The sequence below is a fragment of the Oncorhynchus masou genome, chromosome 32 (assembly GCF_036934945.1).
Source record: "Oncorhynchus masou masou isolate Uvic2021 chromosome 32, UVic_Omas_1.1, whole genome shotgun sequence".
Lineage (NCBI taxonomy): Eukaryota > Metazoa > Chordata > Actinopteri > Salmoniformes > Salmonidae > Oncorhynchus > Oncorhynchus masou.
The window spans coordinates 18,401,944-18,422,400 of NC_088243.1; the positions used below are offsets into that span (position 1 = coordinate 18,401,944).

General features: G+C 51.0%; 1 protein-coding gene across 1 annotated transcript in view; it reads right to left on the reverse strand.

Moving 5' to 3' along the window:
• Nucleotides 1-20,457, reverse strand: part of LOC135525661 (A-kinase anchor protein 6-like) — a 277,280-nt gene that overhangs the window by 32,582 nt on the left and 224,241 nt on the right. Inside the window, 1 exon segment of the mRNA XM_064953416.1 lies at nt 17,843-17,989. Within this exon segment, the coding sequence (XP_064809488.1) occupies nt 17,843-17,989 (147 nt within the window).

Here is a 20,457-nt window from a genome sequence, read left to right on the forward strand (position 1 = left end):
CTGAATTTCCAGACAGCATCTACTTAGCTATTGTATGGATAATAATATGTACAGTCTAGCTGAATCCAACACACACAGGCAAAAACACACACACATACAGACACACTAACTTCTTTCAGGTGAGCGTATGCATCATTACAGGTCCATGTACTTGTGTTAATGTTACATATGCAGTGGATACTCAGAGAGTAAACACCAGGTATGTTTGTTTGAATTGTTGGCATCTTGAAAATAGACGTTGTAACATCTGAACATGTCAATCCCAGGGAGAGAGAGTACATGGATGGGAGGAGAGAGAGGGGGCATGGGTGAGAGGAGAGAGAGAGAGGGCATGGATGAGAGGAGAGAGAGAGAGGGCATGGATGAGAGGAAAGAGAGAGAGGGCATGGATGAGAGGAGAGAGAGAGAGGGCATGGATGGGAGGAGAGAGAGAGGGCATGGATGAAAGGAGAGAGAGGGCATGGATGAAAGGAGAGAGAGAGAGGGCATGGATGGGAGGAGAGAGAAAGGAAATGGATGAGAGGAGAGAGAGAGGGCATTGATGGGAGGAGAGAGAGAGAGGGCATGGATGAGAGGAGAGAGAGAGAGGGCATGGATGAAATGAGAGAGAGAGAGGGCATCGATGAGTGGAGGGAGAGAGGGCATGGATGAGAGGAGACAGAGAGGGCATGGATGGGAGGAGAGAGAGAGGGCATGGATGAAAGGAGAGAGAGAGAGGGCATGGATGGGAGGAGAGAGAGAGGAAATGGATGAGAGGAGAGAGAGAGGGCAAGGATGAGAGGAGAGAGAGAGGGAATGGATGGGAGGAGAGAGAGGACATGGATGAGAGGAGAGAGAGAGGGCATGGATGAAAGGAGAGAGAGAGATAGGGCATGGATGAGAGGAGAGAGAGAGGGCATGGATGAGAGGAGAGAGAGAGGGCATGGATGAAAGGACAGAGAGAGGGCATGGATGGGAAGAGAGAGAGAGGGCATGGATGAAAGGAGAAAGAGAGAGGGCATGGATGGGAGGAAAGAGAGAGGAAATGGACGAGATGAGAGAGAGAGGGCATGGATGAAAGGAGAGAGAGGGCATGGATGAGAGGAGAGAGAGAGATGGCATGGGTGAAAGGAGAGAGAGGGCATGGATGAAAGGAGAGAGAGAGATGGCATGGATTGGAGGAGAGAGAGAAGAAATGGATGAGAGGAGAGAAAGAGGGCAAGGATGAGAGGAGAGCGAGAGGGCATGATGGGAGGAGAGAGAGGACATGGATGAGAGGAGAGAGAGAGAGGGCATGGATTGGAGGAGAGAGAGAAGAAATGGATGAGAGGAGAGAGAGAGGGCATGGATGAAAGGAGAGAGAGGGCATGGATGAAAGGAGGGAATGGATGAAAGGAGAGAGAGAGGGCATGGATGAGAGGAGAGAGAGAGAGGGCATGGATGGAAGGAGAGAGAGAGGGCATGGATGAGAGGCGAGAGAGAGGGCATGGATGGGAGGAGAGAGAGAGGGCAAGGATGAGAGGAGAGAGAGAGGGCATGGATGGGAGGAGAGAGAGGGCATGGATGAGAGGAGAGAGAGAGGGCATGGATGAGATGAGAGAGAGAGGCCATGGATGAAAGGAGAGAGAGAGGGCATGGATGAGAGGAGAGAGAGAGTCCACGGATGGGAGGAGAGAGAGGGCATGGATGAGAGGAGAGAGAGAGAGAGAGGGCATGGATGGGAGGAGAGAGAGAGTGCAAGGTTGGAAGGAGAGAGAGGGCATGGATGAAATGACAAAGAGAGAGGGCATGGATGGGAGGAGAGAGAGGAAATGGATGAGAGGAGAGAGAGAGGGCATGGATGAGATGAGAGAGAGAGGCCATGGATGAAAGGAGAGAGAGAGGGCATGGATGAGAGGAGAGAGAGGGCATGGATGAGAGGAGAGAGAGAGAGATGGCATGAATGGGAGGAGAGAGAGAGGGCATGGATGGGAGGAGAGAGAGAGTGCAAGGATGGGAGGAGAGAGAGGGCATGGATGAGAGGAGAGAGAGGGCATGGATGGGAGGAGAGAGAGAGTGCAAGGATGGGAGGAGAGAGAGGGCATGGATGAGAGGAGAGAGAGGGCATGGATGGGAGGAGAGAGAGAGGGCATGGATGGGAGGAGAGAGAGAGATGGCATGGATGGGAGGAGAGAGAGGTTATGGATGAGAGGAGGGAGAGAGGGGGCATGGATGCAAGGAGAGAGAGAGGGCATGGATGAAAGGAGAGAGAGCAGGCATGGATGGAAGGAGAGAGAGAGGGCATGGATGGGAGGAGAGAGAAAGGGCATGGATGGGAGGAGAGAGAGAGGGCATGGATGGGAGGAGAGAGAGAGGACATGGATGAAAGGAGAGAGAGCAGGCATGGATGGAAGGAGAGAGAGAGGGCATGGATGGGAGGAGAGAGAAAGGGCATGGATGGGAGGAGAGAGAGAGGGCATGGATGAGAGGAGAGAGAGAGGGCATGGATGAAAGGAGAGAGAGGGCTTGGATGAGAGGAGAGAGGACATGGTTGGGAGGAGAGAGAGAGAGGGCATGGATGGGAGGAGAGAGAGAGGGCATGGATGGGAGGAGAGAGAGAGGGCATGGATGGGAGGAGAGAGAGAGGGCATGGATTGGAGGAGAGAGAGGGCATGGATGAGAGGAGAGAGGACATGGTTGGGAGGAGAGACAGAGAGGGCACGGATGGGAGGAGATAGAGAGGGCATGGATGAAAGGAGGGAATGGATGAAAGGAGAGAGAGAGGGCATGGATGAGAGGAGAGAGAGAGAGGGCATGGATGGAAGGAGAGAGAGAGGGCATGGATGAGAGGCGAGAGAGAGGGCATGGATGGGAGGAGAGAGAGAGGGCAAGGATGAGAGGAGAGAGAGAGGGCATGGATGGGAGGAGAGAGAGGGCATGGATGAGAGGAGAGAGAGAGGGCATGGATGAGATGAGAGAGAGAGGCCATGGATGAAAGGAGAGAGAGAGGGCATGGATGAGAGGAGAGAGAGGGCATGGATGAGAGGAGAGAGAGAGAGAGAGAGGGCATGGATGGGAGGAGAGAGAGAGTGCAAGGTTGGAAGGAGAGAGAGGGCATGGATGAAATGACAAAGAGAGAGGGCATGGATGGGAGGAGAGAGAGGAAATGGATGAGAGGAGAGAGAGAGGGCATGGATGAGATGAGAGAGAGAGGCCATGGATGAAAGGAGAGAGAGAGGGCATGGATGAGAGGAGAGAGAGGGCATGGATGAGAGGAGAGAGGACATGGTTGGGAGGAGAGACAGAGAGGGCACGGATGGGAGGAGATAGAGAGGGCATGGATGGGAGGAGAGAGAGGTTATGGATGAGAGGAGAGAGAGGGCATGGATGAGAGGATAGAGAGGGCATGGATGAAAGGAGAGAGAGGGCATGGATGAGAGGAGAGAGGACATGGTTGGGAGGAGAGAGAGAGAGGGCATGGATGGGAGGAGAGAGAGAGGTTATGGATGAGAGGAGAGAGAGATGGCATGGATGGGAGGAGAGAGAGAGGGCATGGATGGGAGGAGAGAAAGACGGCAAGGATGGGAGGAGAGAGAGAGGGCATGGATGAGAGGAGAGAGAGGGCATGGATGAGAGGAGAGAGAGAGAGATGGCATGAATGGGAGGAGAAAGAGAGGGCATGGATGAGAGGAGAGAGAGAGGGCATGGATGAAAGGAGAGAGAGGGCATGGATGAGAGGAGAGAGAGAGGGCATGGATGAAAGGAGAGAGGAAATGGATGAGAGGAGAGAGAGAGGGCATGGATGAGAGGAGAGAGAGAGAGAGGTTATGGATGAAAGGAGAGAGAGAGAGGGCATGGATGAGAGGAGAGAGAGAGGGCATGGATGAAAGGAGAGAGAGGGCATGGATGAGAGGAGAGAGGACATGGTTGGGAGGAGAGAGAGAGAGGGCATGGATGGGAGGAGAGAGAGAGAGGGCATGAATGGGAGTAGAGAGAGAGGGCATGGATGAGAGGAGAGAGAGAGAGGTTATGGATGAAAGGAGAGAGAGAGAGGGCATGGATGAAAGGAGAGAGAGGGCATGGATGGGAAGAGCGAGAGAGGGCATGGATGAGAGGAGAGAGAGCGAGGGCATGGATGGGAGGAGAGAGAGAGGGCAAGGCTAAGAGGAGTGAGAGGGCATGGATGGGAGGAGAGAGAGGGCATGGATGAGAGGAGAAAGAGAGGGCATCGGTGGTAGGAGAGAGAGAGGACATGGATGGGAGGAGGGAGAGAGGGCATGGATGAAAGGAGAGAGAAAATGGATGAGAGGAGAGAGAGAGGGCATGGATGAGAGGAGAGAGAGAGAGGTTATGGATGAAAGGAGAGAGAGAGAGAGGGCATGGATGGGAGGAGAGAGAGAGGGCATGGATGAGAGGAGAGAGAGAGAGGGCATGGATGAGAGGAGAGAGCGAGAGGGCATGGATGGGAAGAGCGAGAGAGGGCATGGATGAGAGGAGAGAGAGGGCATGGATGGGAGGAGAGAGAGGGCATGGATGAGAGGAGAGAGAGAGGGCATGGATGGTAGGAGAGAGAGAGGACATGGATGGGAGGAGAGAGAGAGGGCATGGGTTACAGGAGAAAGAGAGGGCATGGATGGGAGGAGAGAGAGAGGGCATGGATGGGAGGAGAGAGAGAGGACATGGATGGGAGTAGAGAGAGGGGAAATGGATGAGAGGAGAGAGAGAGGGCATGGATGAGAGGAGAGAGAGAGGTTATGGATGAAAGGAGAGAGAGAGAGGGCATGGATGGGAGGAGAGAGAGGGCATGGATGAGAGGAGAGAGTGTCAGGATTTGGCCAGGGTTGTTCCGGGTTTTGGTCACTAGATGCCCCCATTGTGCTTTTTGACCTTATGTTTTTTCCCTTGTTCCCCATTATTATTTGCACCTGTGCCTCTTTTCCCCTGATTGTATTTAAACCCTTAGTTTCCCTCAGTTCTGTGCTCTGTGTTTGTATGTTAGCACCCAGCCCTAGTGTTCTGTGTATTCTTGTCGATTCCGGTGGATGCTCTTGTGGAATTCTGTTTTTGTTTTTGAGTATCTCTTGAGGCTTTTTTGTGCTATTCCTACCACCTTTTGGATTTGCCATTTTTGTATTGAAGGACTTCTCCTTTTTACTTTATTAAATACACCGTCTTAAGTACTGCTGTGTCTGCCTCATCTTCTGGGTTCTGCTGACTATTCGTGGCTCAGTTGGTTAAGTGACTTTTTCTCACTCCGGAGACCCAGGTTCGTAACCGGGTCCTGACAGAAACACAGAGCCGAAAATGAACCCAGAGGCAGCCAGTTCCCAGGACCTTTTTGCCATGCTGTCCCACCACCAGGAGACTGTCCAACGCCACGACGCCGCCCTGGTTCAGCAAGAGGCCTTAATGGCTAGACATTCTCATCTTCTGTCGGAGATGCTGACTTCCATTAAGCAAATATCTGATCGTCTTACCCCGGCAACAGTTCCCGTCCCAGTACCTCAGATTCACGTACCCATGGCAGTTAACCCCCTGGCTGAACCTCGTCTTCCACCTCCCCAACGGTTCTCAGGTGATCCAAGTGCTTGTAAAGGGTTTCTCACCCAATGTTCTCTCTCCTTTGAGCTACAACCCTCGTCGTTTCCCACCGACCGGTCTACGATCGCTTATATCATCACCCTGCTGTCGGAAAAAGCCCTGGCCTGGGCTACTGCTGTGTGGGATGCCCATAGTTCCTGCTGTGCCAGCTACTCTGCCTTTGCTGAGGAATTCAAACGAGTGTTTCAAGGCCCAAGCAGTGGTTCTGACTCAGCCAAACAGCTCCTAACTCTCCACCAAGGTTGGTGCAGCGTGACGGTCTATGCCATCCAGTTCCGCACGGTGGCAGCAGCAAGTGGCTGGAACAACGAGGCGCTCACGGTGTGCTTTCTGAAAGGCCTTTCCGACACTATCCAAGATGAACTGGCCACTCGGGAACCACCGGACAATCTCGAGTCCCTGATCAAGTTGGCCTCACGCATTGACCAGCGTCTGAGAGAGAGAGAACTCAACCGTAGACCTCTAGCCCCTATCAGTCCCAGCTCCGAGTCCCCACCTTTATCCTCGCTGGCTCCATCGGAACCCATGCAGATTGGACGCATCTCCCAGGCTGAGAGAGACCGCCGGATGAGGGAGCGACGCTGTCTATATTGCGGCAAACCGGGCCATTTCCGTTCCACGTGTCCCGGGCTCCAGGGAAACGCTCTGTCCCGTACAAACCGGGGGAACTGTAACGGGAAACATAACCTCCTCCCATCCGTCCAACTCCCGTCTGCTCATTCCAGTCACCCTCTCCTGGGACAACCACAAGCTTCACCTTCAAGCCTTGGTAGACTCTGGAGCCGCAGGTAACTTCATGGATGGTGTCTGGGCGAAGGAGAATGGCGTTCCCTCTGAACCTCTAAGTGAACCCATGAGGGTCACTACATTGGATGGAAGCCCTTTGGGATCTGGACTTGTCACTCATGTCACTACCTCCTTGCGACTTTCAGTTTCACAACACCAGGAATTGATGAACTTTCATTTGATCTCCTGTTCCGAGTTCCCTCTCGTCCTTGGATACCCCTGGCTTCACAGCCATAACCCTCACATCGACTGGTCTATGGGCACTATCAAGCAGTGGGGTCCTACGTGCCAAGCTACTTGTATTTTCCAGAATTCCCCGAGTTCTACTCCCGAGTCTTTAGAATCCATCGACCTGACCCGAGTTCCCGAGTGTTACCATGACCTCAAACTGGTGTTTAGCAAACAGAGGGCCACCATGCTACCACCCCATAGACCTTACGATTGCCCCATCGACCTGTTTCCGGGCACTTGCCCCCCCAGTTGTCGGATCTTTTCCCTATCTCCACCCGAACGAGCTGCTATGGATACCTACATCAAGGACGCTCTGGAAGCAGGCCTCATGCGTCCATCCACCTCCCCGGCGGGAGCAGGGTTTTTCTTTGTGGCCAAGAAAGACGGTGGATTACATCCTTGCATCGACCACCGGGGACTCAATGCCATAACCGTCCGTAACCGTTACCCGCTACCCCTTATGGCCACAGCCTTCGAGCTGCTCCAGGAAGCAGTTGTTTTCACTAAGCTTGACCTGCGGAACGCATACCATCTTGTGCGGATCAGACCTGGTGACGAGTGGAAGACCGCTTTCAACACGCCTACTGGTCACTATGAATACTTGGTGATGCCCTTCGGCCTGACCAACGCCCCAGCGGTGTTCCAAGCGCTCATAAACGATGTGCTTAAGGATATGCTTAACATATTTGTGTTCGTTTACTTGGATGACATCCTCATCTTTTCGAGCTCCCTTCAAGAACACACTAAGCATGTCAGACAAGTACTCAAACGCCTCCTAGACAGCCATCTGTACGTTAAGCCGGAAAAATGTGAATTCCATTCATCCCGAGTACAATTCCTGGGATTTGTAGTGGAACCCGGTCGAGTCCAAATGGACCCCAGGAAGGTAGGGGCGGTAGCGAATTGGCCCACCCCCAAATCCGTTAAGGAAGTTCAGCGTTTCCTGGGCTTCACAAACTTTTACCGCAAGTTCATCAAGAACTTCAGCTTGGTGGCAGCCCCTCTCTCAGCTTTAACCAAGGGTGGCAATGCAAGGTTTTTGTGGGGAAGAGAAGCCGAGACGGCCTTCCAAGGACTCAAGCAGCGCGTTCTCTCTGCTCCCATCCTGATACTACCGACTACGGATGAACCATTTGTGGTGGAGGTAGACGCATCAGAGGTTGGTGTTGGAGCTGTCCTGTCTCAGAGGGGTGAAGACAAGAAGCTTCATCCGTGCGCTTTCTTCTCACACTAGCTTACCCCGACTGAGAGGAACTACGATGTGGGGGATCGTGAACTCCTAGCGGTTAAGATGGCATTGAAGGAATGGAGACACTGGCTCGAGGGGGCTTCTCACCCGTTTCAAGTGCTTACGGACCACAAAAATCTGGAGTATATCCAGCAGGCGAAGCGGTTGAACTCTAGACAAGCTAGATGGTCTCTTTTCTTCAATCGATTCCAGTTTATCCTCACCTATCGGCCCGGGTCGAAGAATCTCAAACCGGATGCCCTGTCCCGAGTCTACGCTCCTGCCATTCGAGATGACACGGACATGCCTGTCCTTCCTGCTGCTAAGATTGTGGCTCCGATCTCGTGGCAAGTTGAGGATACCGTGAGACGTGCTCAAGCTAGCGAACCGGACCCGAAAGGAGGTCCTGCCAATCGGTTGTTTGTCCCCAAGGCAGTGAGGACTCAGGTCCTTCTGTGGGGGCACTCCTCTCGCCTCACCTGTCATCCGGGCGTAGGTCGCACCTTGGAGTTCATCCAGCGTAAGTTCTGGTGGCCTACCATAAGAGAAGACGTTGCCACTTTCGTCAATGCCTGTCCCGTGTGCTGCCAGGGCAAATCTTCTGACCTCCGCCCTCAAGGACTCCTTCACCCTTTACCTGTTCCCCACAGACCCTGGTCCCATATCTCATTGGACTTTATTACTGGACTTCCTCCATCCCATGGCAATACTACTATCCTAGTCATAATCGACAGGTTTTCAAAGGCGGCCAGGTTCGTCCCTCTGACTAAGTTACCTTCTGCCAAGGAAACGGCTGAGTTGGTAATTAATCATGTGTTCCGAGTCTTCGGCATTCCTCAAGATGTGGTTTCTGACAGAGGTCCCCAGTTCACCTCAAGGTTTTGGAAGGCCTTCTGCCAACTCATGGGGGCTTCTGCCAGTCTATCTTCAGGGTACCATCCGGAGTCCAACGGCCAAACAGAGAGGATGAATCAAGAGCTGGAAACCACCCTCCGATGTATGACTCGTGACAACCCGTCCACATGGTCATCCTTTATTGTTTGGGCCGAATACGCCCACAACACCTTGCGCTCCTCCTCCACTGGTATGTCCCCGCACGAGTGTCAGTTTGGCTATGCTCCTCCATTGTTCCCGGACCAGGAGGCAGAAGTCAGAGTGCCTTCAGCCTTGAAGTTCGTCAGACGCTGTCGGCTTATGTGGAGGAAGACCCGTCTTAATCTTATGCGTTCCTCACAGAGGTACCAACAACAAGCCAACAGACGTCGCCGTTCCGGGCCTACCCTGCGCCCCGGCCAGAGAGTCTGGCTCTCCACAAGAGACTTACCTCTACGGGTGGAGTCTCGCAAGCTGTCCCAAAAATACATCGGTCCCTTCAAGGTTGCCAGGAGAGTTAACCCAGTTTCTTATCGCCTACACTTACCCAGATCCCTTAAGATTAATCCCACATTTCACATTTCATTGTTAAAACCTGTTGTTTTTTCTCCCCTTGTCCCGGCAGACAGACCTCCCCCTCCGCCTCGTGTCATTGGAGGCCAGCCGGCTTATACCGTCCATCGGATACTGGATTCCCGCCGTGTGCAGCGGTCCTGGCAGTATCTGGTGGACTGGGAAGGCTACGGTCCCGAGGAGCGCTCCTGGGTTCCTGCCTGACCTCATTCGTCAGTTCAGGGCCCTCCACCCTGAGAGAGCTGGTAGGAACGTCAGGAGCCGTTCCTAGGGGGGATTCTGTCAGGATTTGGCCAGGGTTGTTCCGGGTTTTGGTCACTAGATGCCCCCATTGTGCTTTTTGACCTTATGTTTTTTCCCTTGTTCCCCATTATTATTTGCACCTGTGCCTCGTTTCCCCTGATTGTATTTAAACCCTTAGTTTCCCTCAGTTCTGTGCTCTGTGTTTGTATGTTAGCACCCAGCCCTAGTGTTCTGTGTATTCTTGTCGATTCCGGTGGATGCTCTTGTGGAATTCTGTTTTTGTTTTTGAGTATCTCTTGAGGCTTTTTTGTGCTATTCCTACCACCTTTTGGATTTGCCATGGATGAAAGGAGAGAGAGAGGACATGGATGAGAGGAGAGAGAGTAAGGGCATGGATGGGAGTAGAGAGAGGGCATGGATGAGAGGAGAGAGAGAGGGCATGGATGAGAGGAGAGAGAGGGCATGGATGGGAGGAGAGAGAGAGAGGGCATGGATGAGAGGAGAGAGAGAGGACATGGATGAGAGGAGAGAGAGAGAGGGCATGGATGGGAGTAGAGAGAGGGCATGGATGAGAGGAGAGAGAGAGGGCATGGATGGTAGGAGAGAGAGAGGACATGGATGGGAGGAGAGAGAGAGGGCATTGATGACAGGAGAGAGAGAGGGCATGGATGAGAGGAGAGAGAGAGGGCATGGATGAGAGGAGAGAGAGAAAGGGCATGGATGCGAGGAGAGAGAGAGGGCATGGATGGTAGGAGAGAGAGAGGACATGGATGGGAGGAGAGAGAGAGGAAATGGATGAGAGGAGAGAGAGAGGGCATGGATGAGAGGAGAGAGAGGGCATGGATGAGAGGAGAGAGAGAAAGGGCATGGATGCGAGGAGAGAGAGAGGGCATGGATGGTAGGAGAGAGAGAGGACATGGATGGGAGGAGAGAGAGAGGAAATGGATGAGAGGAGAGAGAGAGGGCATGGATGAGAGGAGAGAGAGGGCATGGATGAGAGGAGAGAGAGAAAGGGCATGGATGAGAGGAGAGAGAAAGGGCATGGATGAGAGGAGAGAGAGAGAGGGCATGGATGGGAAGAGCGAGAGAGGGCGTGGATGAGAGGAGAGAGAGCGAGGGCATGGATGGGAGGAGAGAGAGAGGACATGGATGGGAGGAGAGAGAGAGGGCATGGATGAAAGGAGAGAGAGGGCGTGGATGAGAGGAGAGAGAGAGAGAGCATGGATGAAAGGAGAGACAGAGAAGGCATGGATGGGAGGAGAGAGAGAGGAAATGGATGAGAGGAGAGAGAGATGGCAAAATGGAAAGAGAGAGAGGGGGCATGGATGGGAGGAGAGAGAGGGCATGGATGGGAGGAGAGAGAGAGAGGAAATGGATGAGAGGAGAGATAGAGGGCATGGATGGGAGGAGAGAGAGGGCATGGATGAAAGGAGAGACAGAGAGGGCATGGATGGGAGAAGAGAGGGCATGGATGGGAGGAGAGAGAGAGCATGGATGAAAGGAGAGACAGAGAAGGCATGGATGGGAGGAGAGAGAGAGAGGAAATGGATGAGAGGAGAGAGAGATGGCAAAATGGAAAGAGAGAGAGAGAGGGCATGGATGGGAGGAGAGAGAGGGCATGGATGGGAGGAGAGAGAGAGAGGAAATGGATGAGAGGAGAGAGAGAGGGCATGGATGAGAGGAGAGAGAGAGAGGTTATGGATGAAAGGAGAGAGAGAGAGGGCATGGATGAGAGGAGAGAGATAGGGCATGGATGAGAGGAGAGAGAGAGGGGGCATGGATGGGAGGAGAGAGAGAGAGAAAGCAAGGTTGGGAGGAGAGAGAGGGCATGGTTGGGAGGAGAGAAAGAGGGCATGGATGAGAGGAGAGAGAGAGGACATGGATGGGAGGAGAGAGAGAGAGAGAGTGCATGGATGGGAGGAGAGAGAGAGAGTGCAAGGTTGGGAGGAGAGAGAGGGCATGGTTGGGAGGAGAGAAAGAGGGCATGGATGAGAGGAGAGAGAGAGGACATGGATGAGAGGAGAGAGAGTGGGCAAGGATGGGAGGAGAGAGAGATGGCAAAATGGGACGAGAGAGAGAGGGCATGGATGGGAGGAGAGAGAGGGCATGGATGGGAGGAGAGATAGGGCATGGATGAAAGGAGAGACAGAGAGGGCATGGATGGGAGGAGAGAGAGAGGGCATGGATGAGAGGAGAGAGAGATGGCAAAATGGAAAGAGAGAGAGAGGGCATGGATGGGAGGAGAGAGAGGGCATGGATGAAAGGAGAGACAGAGAGGGCATGGATGGGAGGAGAGAGGGCATGGATGGGAGGAGAGAGAGAGAGCATGGATGAAAGGAGAGACAGAGAAGGCATGGATGGGAGGAGAGAGAGAGGAAATGGATGAGAGGAGAGAGAGATGGCAAAATGGAAAGAGAGAGAGAGAGGGCATGGATGGGAGGAGAGAGAGGGCATGGATGGGAGGAGAGAGAGAGAGGAAATGGATGAGTGGAGAGAGAGAGGGCAAGGATGGGAGGAGAGAGAGATGGCAAAATGGAAAGAGAGAGAGAGGGCATGGATGGGAGGAGAGAGAGGGCATGGATGAAAGGAGAGACAGAGAGGGCATGGATGGGAGGAGAGAGAGAGAGGAAATGGATGAGAGGAGAGAGAGAGATGGCAAAATGGAAAGAGAGAGAGAGGGCATGGATGGGAGGAGAGAGAGGGCATGGATGGGAGGAGAGAGAGAGAGGAAATGGATGAGAGGAGAGAGAGAGGGCATGGATGAGAGGAGAGAGAGAGAGGTTATGGATGAAAGGAGAGAGAGAGAGGGCATGGATGAGAGGAGAGAGATAGGGCATGGATGAGAGGAGAGAGAGAGAGGGCATGGATGGGAGGAGAGAGAGAGAGAGAGTGCAAGGTTGGGAGGAGAGAGAGGGCATGGTTGGGAGGAGAGAAAGAGGGCATGGATGAGAGGAGAGAGAGAGAAGGCATGGATGGGAGGAGAGAGAGAGAGGAAATGGATGAGAGGAGAGAGAGATGGCAAAATGGAAAGAGAGAGAGAGGGCATGGATGGGAGGAGAGAGAGGGCATGGATGGGAGGAGAGAGAGAGGAAATGGATGAGAGGAGAGAGAGAGGGCATGGATGAGAGGAGAGAGAGAGAGGTTATGGATGAAAGGAGAGAGAGAGAGGGCATGGATGAGAGGAGAGAGATAGGGCATGGATGAGAGGAGAGAGAGAGGGGGCATGGATGGGAGGAGAGAGAGAGAGGAAATGGATGAGAGGAGAGAGAGAGATGGCAAAATGGAAAGAGAGAGAGAGGGCATGGATGGGAGGAGAGAGAGGGCATGGATGGGAGGAGAGAGAGAGAGGAAATGGATGAGAGGAGAGAGAGAGGGCATGGATGAGAGGAGAGAGAGAGAGGTTATGGATGAAAGGAGAGAGAGAGAGGGCATGGATGGGAGGAGAGAGAGAGAGAGAGTGCAAGGTTGGGAGGAGAGAGAGGGCATGGTTGGGAGGAGAGAAAGAGGGCATGGGTGAGAGGAGAGAGAGAGAAGGCATGGATGGGAGGAGAGAGAGAGAGGAAATGGATGAGAGGAGAGAGAGATGGCAAAATGGAAAGAGAGAGAGAGGGCATGGATGGGAGGAGAGAGAGGGCATGGATGGGAGGAGAGAGAGAGAGGAAATGGATGAGAGGAGAGAGAGAGGGCATGGATGAGAGGAGAGAGAGAGAGGTTATGGATGAAAGGAGAGAGAGAGAGGGCATGGATGAGAGGAGAGAGATAGGGCATGGATGAGAGGAGCGAGAGAGGGGGCATGGATGGGAGGAGAGAGAGAGAGAATGCAAGGTTGGGAGGAGAGAGAGGGCATGGTTGGGAGGAGAGAAAGAGGGCATGGATGAGAGGAGAGAGAGAGGACATGGATGGGAGGAGAGAGAGAGAGAGAGTGCATGGATGGGAGGAGAGAGAGAGAGTGCAAGGTTGGGAGGAGAGAGAGGGCATGGTTGGGAGGAGAGAAAGAGGGCATGGATGAGAGGAGAGAGAGAGGACATGGATGAAAAGAGAGAGAGTGGGCAAGGATGGGATTAGAGAGAGATGGCAAAATGGGACGAGAGAGAGAGGGCATGGATGGGAGGAGAGAGAGGGCATGGATGGGAGGAGAGAGAGGGCATGGATGAAAGGAGAGACAGAGAGGGCATGGTTTGGAGGAGAGAGAGGGCATGGATGAGAGGAGAGAGAGATGGCAAAATGGAAAGAGAGAGAGAGGGCATGGATGGGAGGAGAGAGAGGGCATGGATGAAAGGAGAGACAGAGAGGGCATGGATGAGAGGCGAGAGGGCATGGATGGGAGGAGAGAGAGGGCATGGATGAAAGGAGAGACAGAGAGGGCATGGATGGGAGGAGAGAGGGCATGGATGGGAGGAGAGAGAGAGAGCATGGATGAAAGGAGAGACAGAGAAGGCATGGATGGGAGGAGAGAGAGAGGAAATGGATGAGAGGAGAGAGAGATGGCAAAATGGAAAGAGAGAGAGAGGGCATGGATGGGAGGAGAGAGAGGGCATGGATGGGAGGAGAGAGAGAGGGGAAATGGATGAGAGGAGAGAGAGAGGGCAAGGATGGGAGGAGAGAGAGATGGCAAAATGGAAAGAGAGAGAGAGGGCATGGATGGGAGGAGAGAGAGGGCATGGATGAAAGGAGAGACAGAGAGGGCATGGATGGGAGGAGAGAGGGCATGGATGGGAGGAGAGAGAGGGCATGGATGAAAGGAGAGACAGAGAAGGCATGGATGGGAGGAGAGAGAGAGAGGAAATGGATGAGAGGAGAGAGAGAGATGGCAAAATGGAAAGAGAGAGAGAGGGCATGGATGGGAGGAGAGAGAGAGAGGAAATGGATGAGAGGAGAGAGAGAGGGCATGGATGAGAGGAGAGAGAGAGAGGGCATGGATGGGAGGAGAGAGAGAGAGAGAGTGCAAGGTTGGGAGGAGAGAGAGGGCACGGTTGGGAGGAGAGAAAGAGGGCATGGATGAGAGGAGAGAGAGAGGACATGGGTGAGAGGAGAGAGAGTGGGCAAGGATGGGAGGAGAGAGAGATGGCAAAATGGGACGAGAGAGAGAGGTTATGGATGGGAGGAGAGAGAGGGCATGGATGGGAGGAGAGAGAGGGCATGGATGAAAGGAGAGACAGAGAGGTTATGGATGAAAGGAGAGAGAGGGCATGGATGAGAGGAGAGAGATTGGGCATGGATGAGAGGAGAGAGAGAGGGCATGGATGGGAGGAGAGAGAGAGAGTGCAAGGTTGGGAGGAGAGAGAGGGCATGGATGGGAGGAGAGAAAGAGGGCATGGATGGGAGGAGAGAGAGAGAGGGCATGAATGGGAGGAGAGAGAGAGGGCATGGATGGGAGGAGAGACAGAGAGGGCATGGATGGGAAGAGAGAGAGGGCATGGATGGGAGGAGAGAGAAGGCATGGATGGGAGGAGAGAGAGGGCATGGATGGGAGGAGAGAGAGAGAGGGCATGAATGGGAGGAGAGAGAGAGGGCATGGATGGGAGGAGAGAGAGGGCATGGATGGGAGGAGAGAGAGAGGGCATGGATGGGAGGAGAGAGAGGGCATGGATGGGAGGAGAGAGAGAGAGGGCATGGATGAGAGGAGAGAGAGAGGGCATGGATGGGTGGAGAGAGGGCATGAATGTGAGGAGAGAGAGAGGGCATGGATGGGAGGAGAGAGAGGGCATGGATGGGAGGAGAGAGAGAGGGCATGGATGAGAGGAGAGAGAGAAGAAATGGATGAGAGGAGAGAGAGAGGGCATGGATGAGAGGAGAGAGAGATGGAATGGATGAAAGGAGAGAGAGATGGCATGGATGAGAGGAGAGAGAGAGGGCATGGATGGGAGGAGAGATAGAGGGCATGGGTGAGAGGAGAGAGAGAGAGGGCATGGATGAGAGGAGACAGAGAGGGCATGGATGAGAGGAGAGAGAGAGGGCATAGATGCGAGGAGAGAGAGGGCATGGATGAGAGGAGAGAGAGAGAGGTCATGGATGAGAGGAGAGAGGACATGGATGTGAGGAGAGAGAGAGGAAATGGATGTGAGGAGAGAGAGAGACCACGGATGGGAGAAGAGAGAGAGGACATGGATGTGAGGAGAGAGAGAGGAAATGGATGTGAGGAGAGAGAGGACATGGATGTGAGGAGAGAGAGAGGAAATGGATGTGAGTAGAGAGGGAGGACATGGAGGTGTGGAGAGAGAGACCACAGATGGGAGGAGAGAGAGAGGACATGGATTGAGGAGAGAGAGAGGAAATGGATGTGAGGAGAGAGGACATGGATGGGAGGAGAGAGAGAGTGGACATGGATAGGAGGAGAGAGAGGACATGGATGGGAGGAGAGAGAGGACATGGATGGGAGGAGAGAGAGAGGATATGGATGGGAGGAGAGAGAGGACATGGATGGGAGGAGAGAGAGAGGACATGGATGGGAGGAGAGAGAGAGACAGAGCAAACTAGAATGCTATTTGGCCCTATACAGAGAGTACACAGCGGCAGAATACCTGACCACTGTGACTGACCCAAAATTAAGTAAAGCTTTGACCATTTACAGACTCAGCGAGCATATCCTTGCTATTGAGAAAGGCCGCCGTAGGCAGACATGGCTCTCAAGAGAAGACAGGCTATGTGCTCACTGCCCACAAAATGAGGTGGAAACTGAGCTGCACTTCCTAACCTCCTGCCCAATGTATGACCATATTAGAGAGACATATTTCCCTCAGATTACACAGATCCACAAAGAATTCGAAAACAAATCCAATTTTGAAAAACCCCCATATCTACTGGGTGAAATTCCACAGTGTGCCATCAGAGCAGCAAGATTTGTGACCTGTTGCCACGAGATAAGGGCAACCAGTGAAGAACACGCACCATTGTAAATACAACCCATATCTATGCTTATTTATTTTATCTTGTATCCTTTACCATTTGGACATTGTAAAAACACTGTATATATATATATATATATATATATATATATATATAATATGACATTTGTAATGTCTTTATTGTTTTGAAACTTCTGTATGTGTGATGTCTACTGTTAATTTTTATTGTTTATTTCACTTTATATATTATCTACCTTACTTGCTTTGGCAATGTTAACACATGTTTCCCATGCCAATAAAGCCCTTGAATTGAATTGAGAGGACTTGGATGGGAGGAGAGAGAGGACATGGATGGGAGGAGAGAGAGGATATGGATGAGAGGAGAGAGAGGACATGGATGGGAGGAGAGAGAGAGAGAGAGGACATGGATGGGAGGAGAGAGAGGCTGCTGAGACCAGTGCTAGAACAGGAACATGCCCTTCTAATTGAGAGTGGCAATCATATTTTTCATGTTTAGAGATTAGATGATCAGAGATTAACCTAAAATTAGCCCACAAGAGCAATGCACAGTTGAACCCCAGTCGGTCTGATAAGGATCAACAAGCCATCCATGTCGTACCATTAACAGGATCATCAAGACTGGAGCAGTCAGGCGTCTCCGATCCGATACCATCTCCTGCTTTCCTGGCTGAGATCCAATCTTGGGTATAAAGATGAGCTGCCCCCCTCTAAACAGAGGGGTGGATGGTGGGGGGGATACAAGGCAGGGCACCTACTGTACTGCATTTGGTGATGCCTGATTTGTATTGTGTATGTGTTGCATAGATAACAGGGTTTGGGGGTGGGAGAAGGAGCCCTAGGCCTGTTCATCATTTCAGAGGTGTAGCAGCCAGGGTTTACCCTAATTTACTCAATTCAATTGACCTGCTAGCCAGCTAAATCTCCATAAGGTTCCCTGCTAAGAAAGAGAAAGGGAATGTCCCAAATGGCACCCTATTCCCTATTTAGTGAACTACTTTTGACCAGAGCCCTATGGTAGTGTACTACATAGGAAATAGGCTGCCATTTGGAATGCAGCCAGGTTCTTCGGTGGGATATTGACCTGCATTAGTGCACGGGTGTCTAAACAGAACTGACTGGATGGATGGACAGGCTGATCAACTGTTTTATTCATGCAGGCAGAAAGAGGTCATATCATCATGTTGACCCATTCTGTCCCCTTTTTAATTTTTAATTTATTTAACCTTTATTTAACTAGGAAAGTCAGTTAAGCACAAATTCTTCTTTACAATGACGGCCTTGTTCAGGGGCAGAATGACAGATCTTTACCTTGTCAGCTCGGGGATTCGATCTAGCAACCTTTCGGTTACTGGCTCAACGCTACCTGCCGTCCCATACTTGGCTGCCTTTTGACAAATAAAAACAATCTCACTCTTTTCTTTATCTGGTGCATTAACAGTAGAGGAAGAGGTGCAATAGAGGTACTGTGTGTGTGTGTGTTCACCTGTAGCTGGTCCCATTTGTGTGTCATGGCATTGACTCGCTCGTGGAAGTCCGGGGGCAGCTGTGCTCCGCTCCTCTGCAGGCTCTCGGCCCAGCCCAGGAGGTGTGTCTTCTTAGGGAGCCACATCCTCATCTCCACACTGTTCCCCTGGGGACAGACACATGAACGAGACATGGCTGAGACATTGTCTGCACACTACAGTACATACTGTAGAGCAGAGTTGCTCAAGATCCACAACACTGACGATGTCATCCATTACACTGGTGAACACAGCACTGACTCTGTCATCCATTACACTGGTGAACACAGCACTGACGATGTCATCCATTACACTGGTGAACACAGCACTGACTCTGTCATCCATTGCACTGGTGAACACAGCACTGACTCTGTCATCCATTACACTGGTGAACACAGCACTGAAGATGTCATCCATTACACTGGTGAACACAGCACTGACGATGTCATCCATTACACTGGTGAACACAGCACTGACGATGTCATCCATTACACTGGTGAACACAGCACTGACTATGTCATCCATTACACTGGTGAACACAGCACTGACGATGTCATCCATTACACTGGTGAACACACACTGACTATGTCATCCATTACACTGGTGAACACTGCACTGACTATGTCATCCATTACACTGGTGAACACTGCAGCCCCCCTGCTGCACACAAAGGCAAACACACATTTGTATTAATACAAGCGCTGATATTTTGTGCCATAAACTGAGCATGTTTGTGTTTAACTCTGCGTCTGTAAGCAGGTCTCCATCCAGCCTTATACAGTCTGAAGTTCACATACACATAGGTTGGAGTCATTAAAACTTGTTTTTCAAACACTCCACAAATTTCTTGTTAACAAACTATAGTTTTGGCAAGTCAGTTAGGACGTCTACTTTGTGCATGACACAAGTCATTTTTCAACAATTGTTTATCACAATCCCAGAACAACAGCAAATGAACCTTGTGAAGATGCTGGAGGAAACAGGTACAAAAGTATCTATATCCACAGTAAAACAAGTCTCATATCGACATAACCTGAAAGGCCGCTCAGCAAGGAAGAAGCCACTGCTTCAAAACCTCCATAAAAAAGCCAGACTACGGTTTGCAACTGCACATGGGGACAAATATCGTACATTTTGGAGAAATGGCCTCTGGTCTGATGAAACAACAATAGAACTGTTTGGCCATAATGACCATCGTTATGTTTGGAGGAAAGAGGGGGAGGCTTGCAAGCCGAAGAACACCATCCCAAACGTGAAGCACGGGGGTGGCAGCATCATGTTGTGGGGGTTCTTTGCTGCAGCAGGGACTGGCTTAAGAACAAGCTTGTGGAAGGCTACCCAAAACGTTTGACCCAAGTTAAACAATTTAAAGGCAATGCTACCAAATACTAATTGAGTGTATATAAACTTCTGACCCACTGGGAATGTGATGAAATAAAAAAAAAAGCTGAAATAAATCAATCTCTCTACTATTATTCTGACATTTCACATTCTTAAAATAAAGTGCTGATCCTAACTGACCTAAGACAGGGAATTTTTACTAGGATTAAATGTTAGGAAATGAGTTAAATGTATTTGGCTAAGGTGTATGTAAACTTCTGACTTCAACTGTTTAAAGTACAGTAGCTACATGTCGGATGAAAAACATCACGACAGGCCTGGTTTTGTCGGTGAATTTACCAAATGTCGACAAAACAAAATACGCTAGATGATGCGAAAAATGGCGGTGGAAACGCCTTTATGTGAAAATATTGATACAATAACCATCACATCGAAGTAAACTTGGAGTCACTCGATGATATGTTGTGTTGTCCTCCCATTGCGAAAGCATGCAGTTTATTGAACTACATATGAAATAAATTCCGATGAACTTCACAGAGTGGTGAAAGTGCAAAGTGATGAGCCTGATGCTCCTTTCCCATAAATATCTAAGGTCATATTCTGATGACATGATGATCAATACTTGGCTTCCTTTTGAGAAATAAAAATAATCTCACTCTTTCGTCCATAATAATCTCATCATGTAGGCTATACCTGCGCTGTATCTGCGATTGAGCTGTTGGCTGGAGCACACGTGCCAAGACCAGACAGGACACATTTGCCAGATAATGCAACATTTTCGGTGTCAAAACCATCAGAAGTGTTGAAAATGTGATGGAAACCCATTTAACTTGTATTTTGTACTCAGTACATGGGAGTTTAACTGTGAAATGTATGTGCACTAAGTCATCAAAAACTGCCTTTTAGACACAACAAATACATTTGATGAAAACATCTCTGGTGGGAAAATGAGCATTTTGTTTTTATGTAGATTTTTGAATATTTGCATGAAAATCTGTCGCCAATTGGATGGAAACCTACATTGTGTTTGTGTATATACACCAACAAGGAACTTCTTCAGAGAAGGACATCAGTAATACATGCTTTCAACAGCAATGTAATTGGACAGAACACACATTTTGTGTAGATAAACTATACATATTATAGAATGGAATATGTTTAAAAACGGACATTTTCAGTTAAATTGCTGACAGTATGCTAACAGTATGAAAATTGAAGCTCTTCAATCTCACTTCTTTTTGGTTAATTTCTCAGC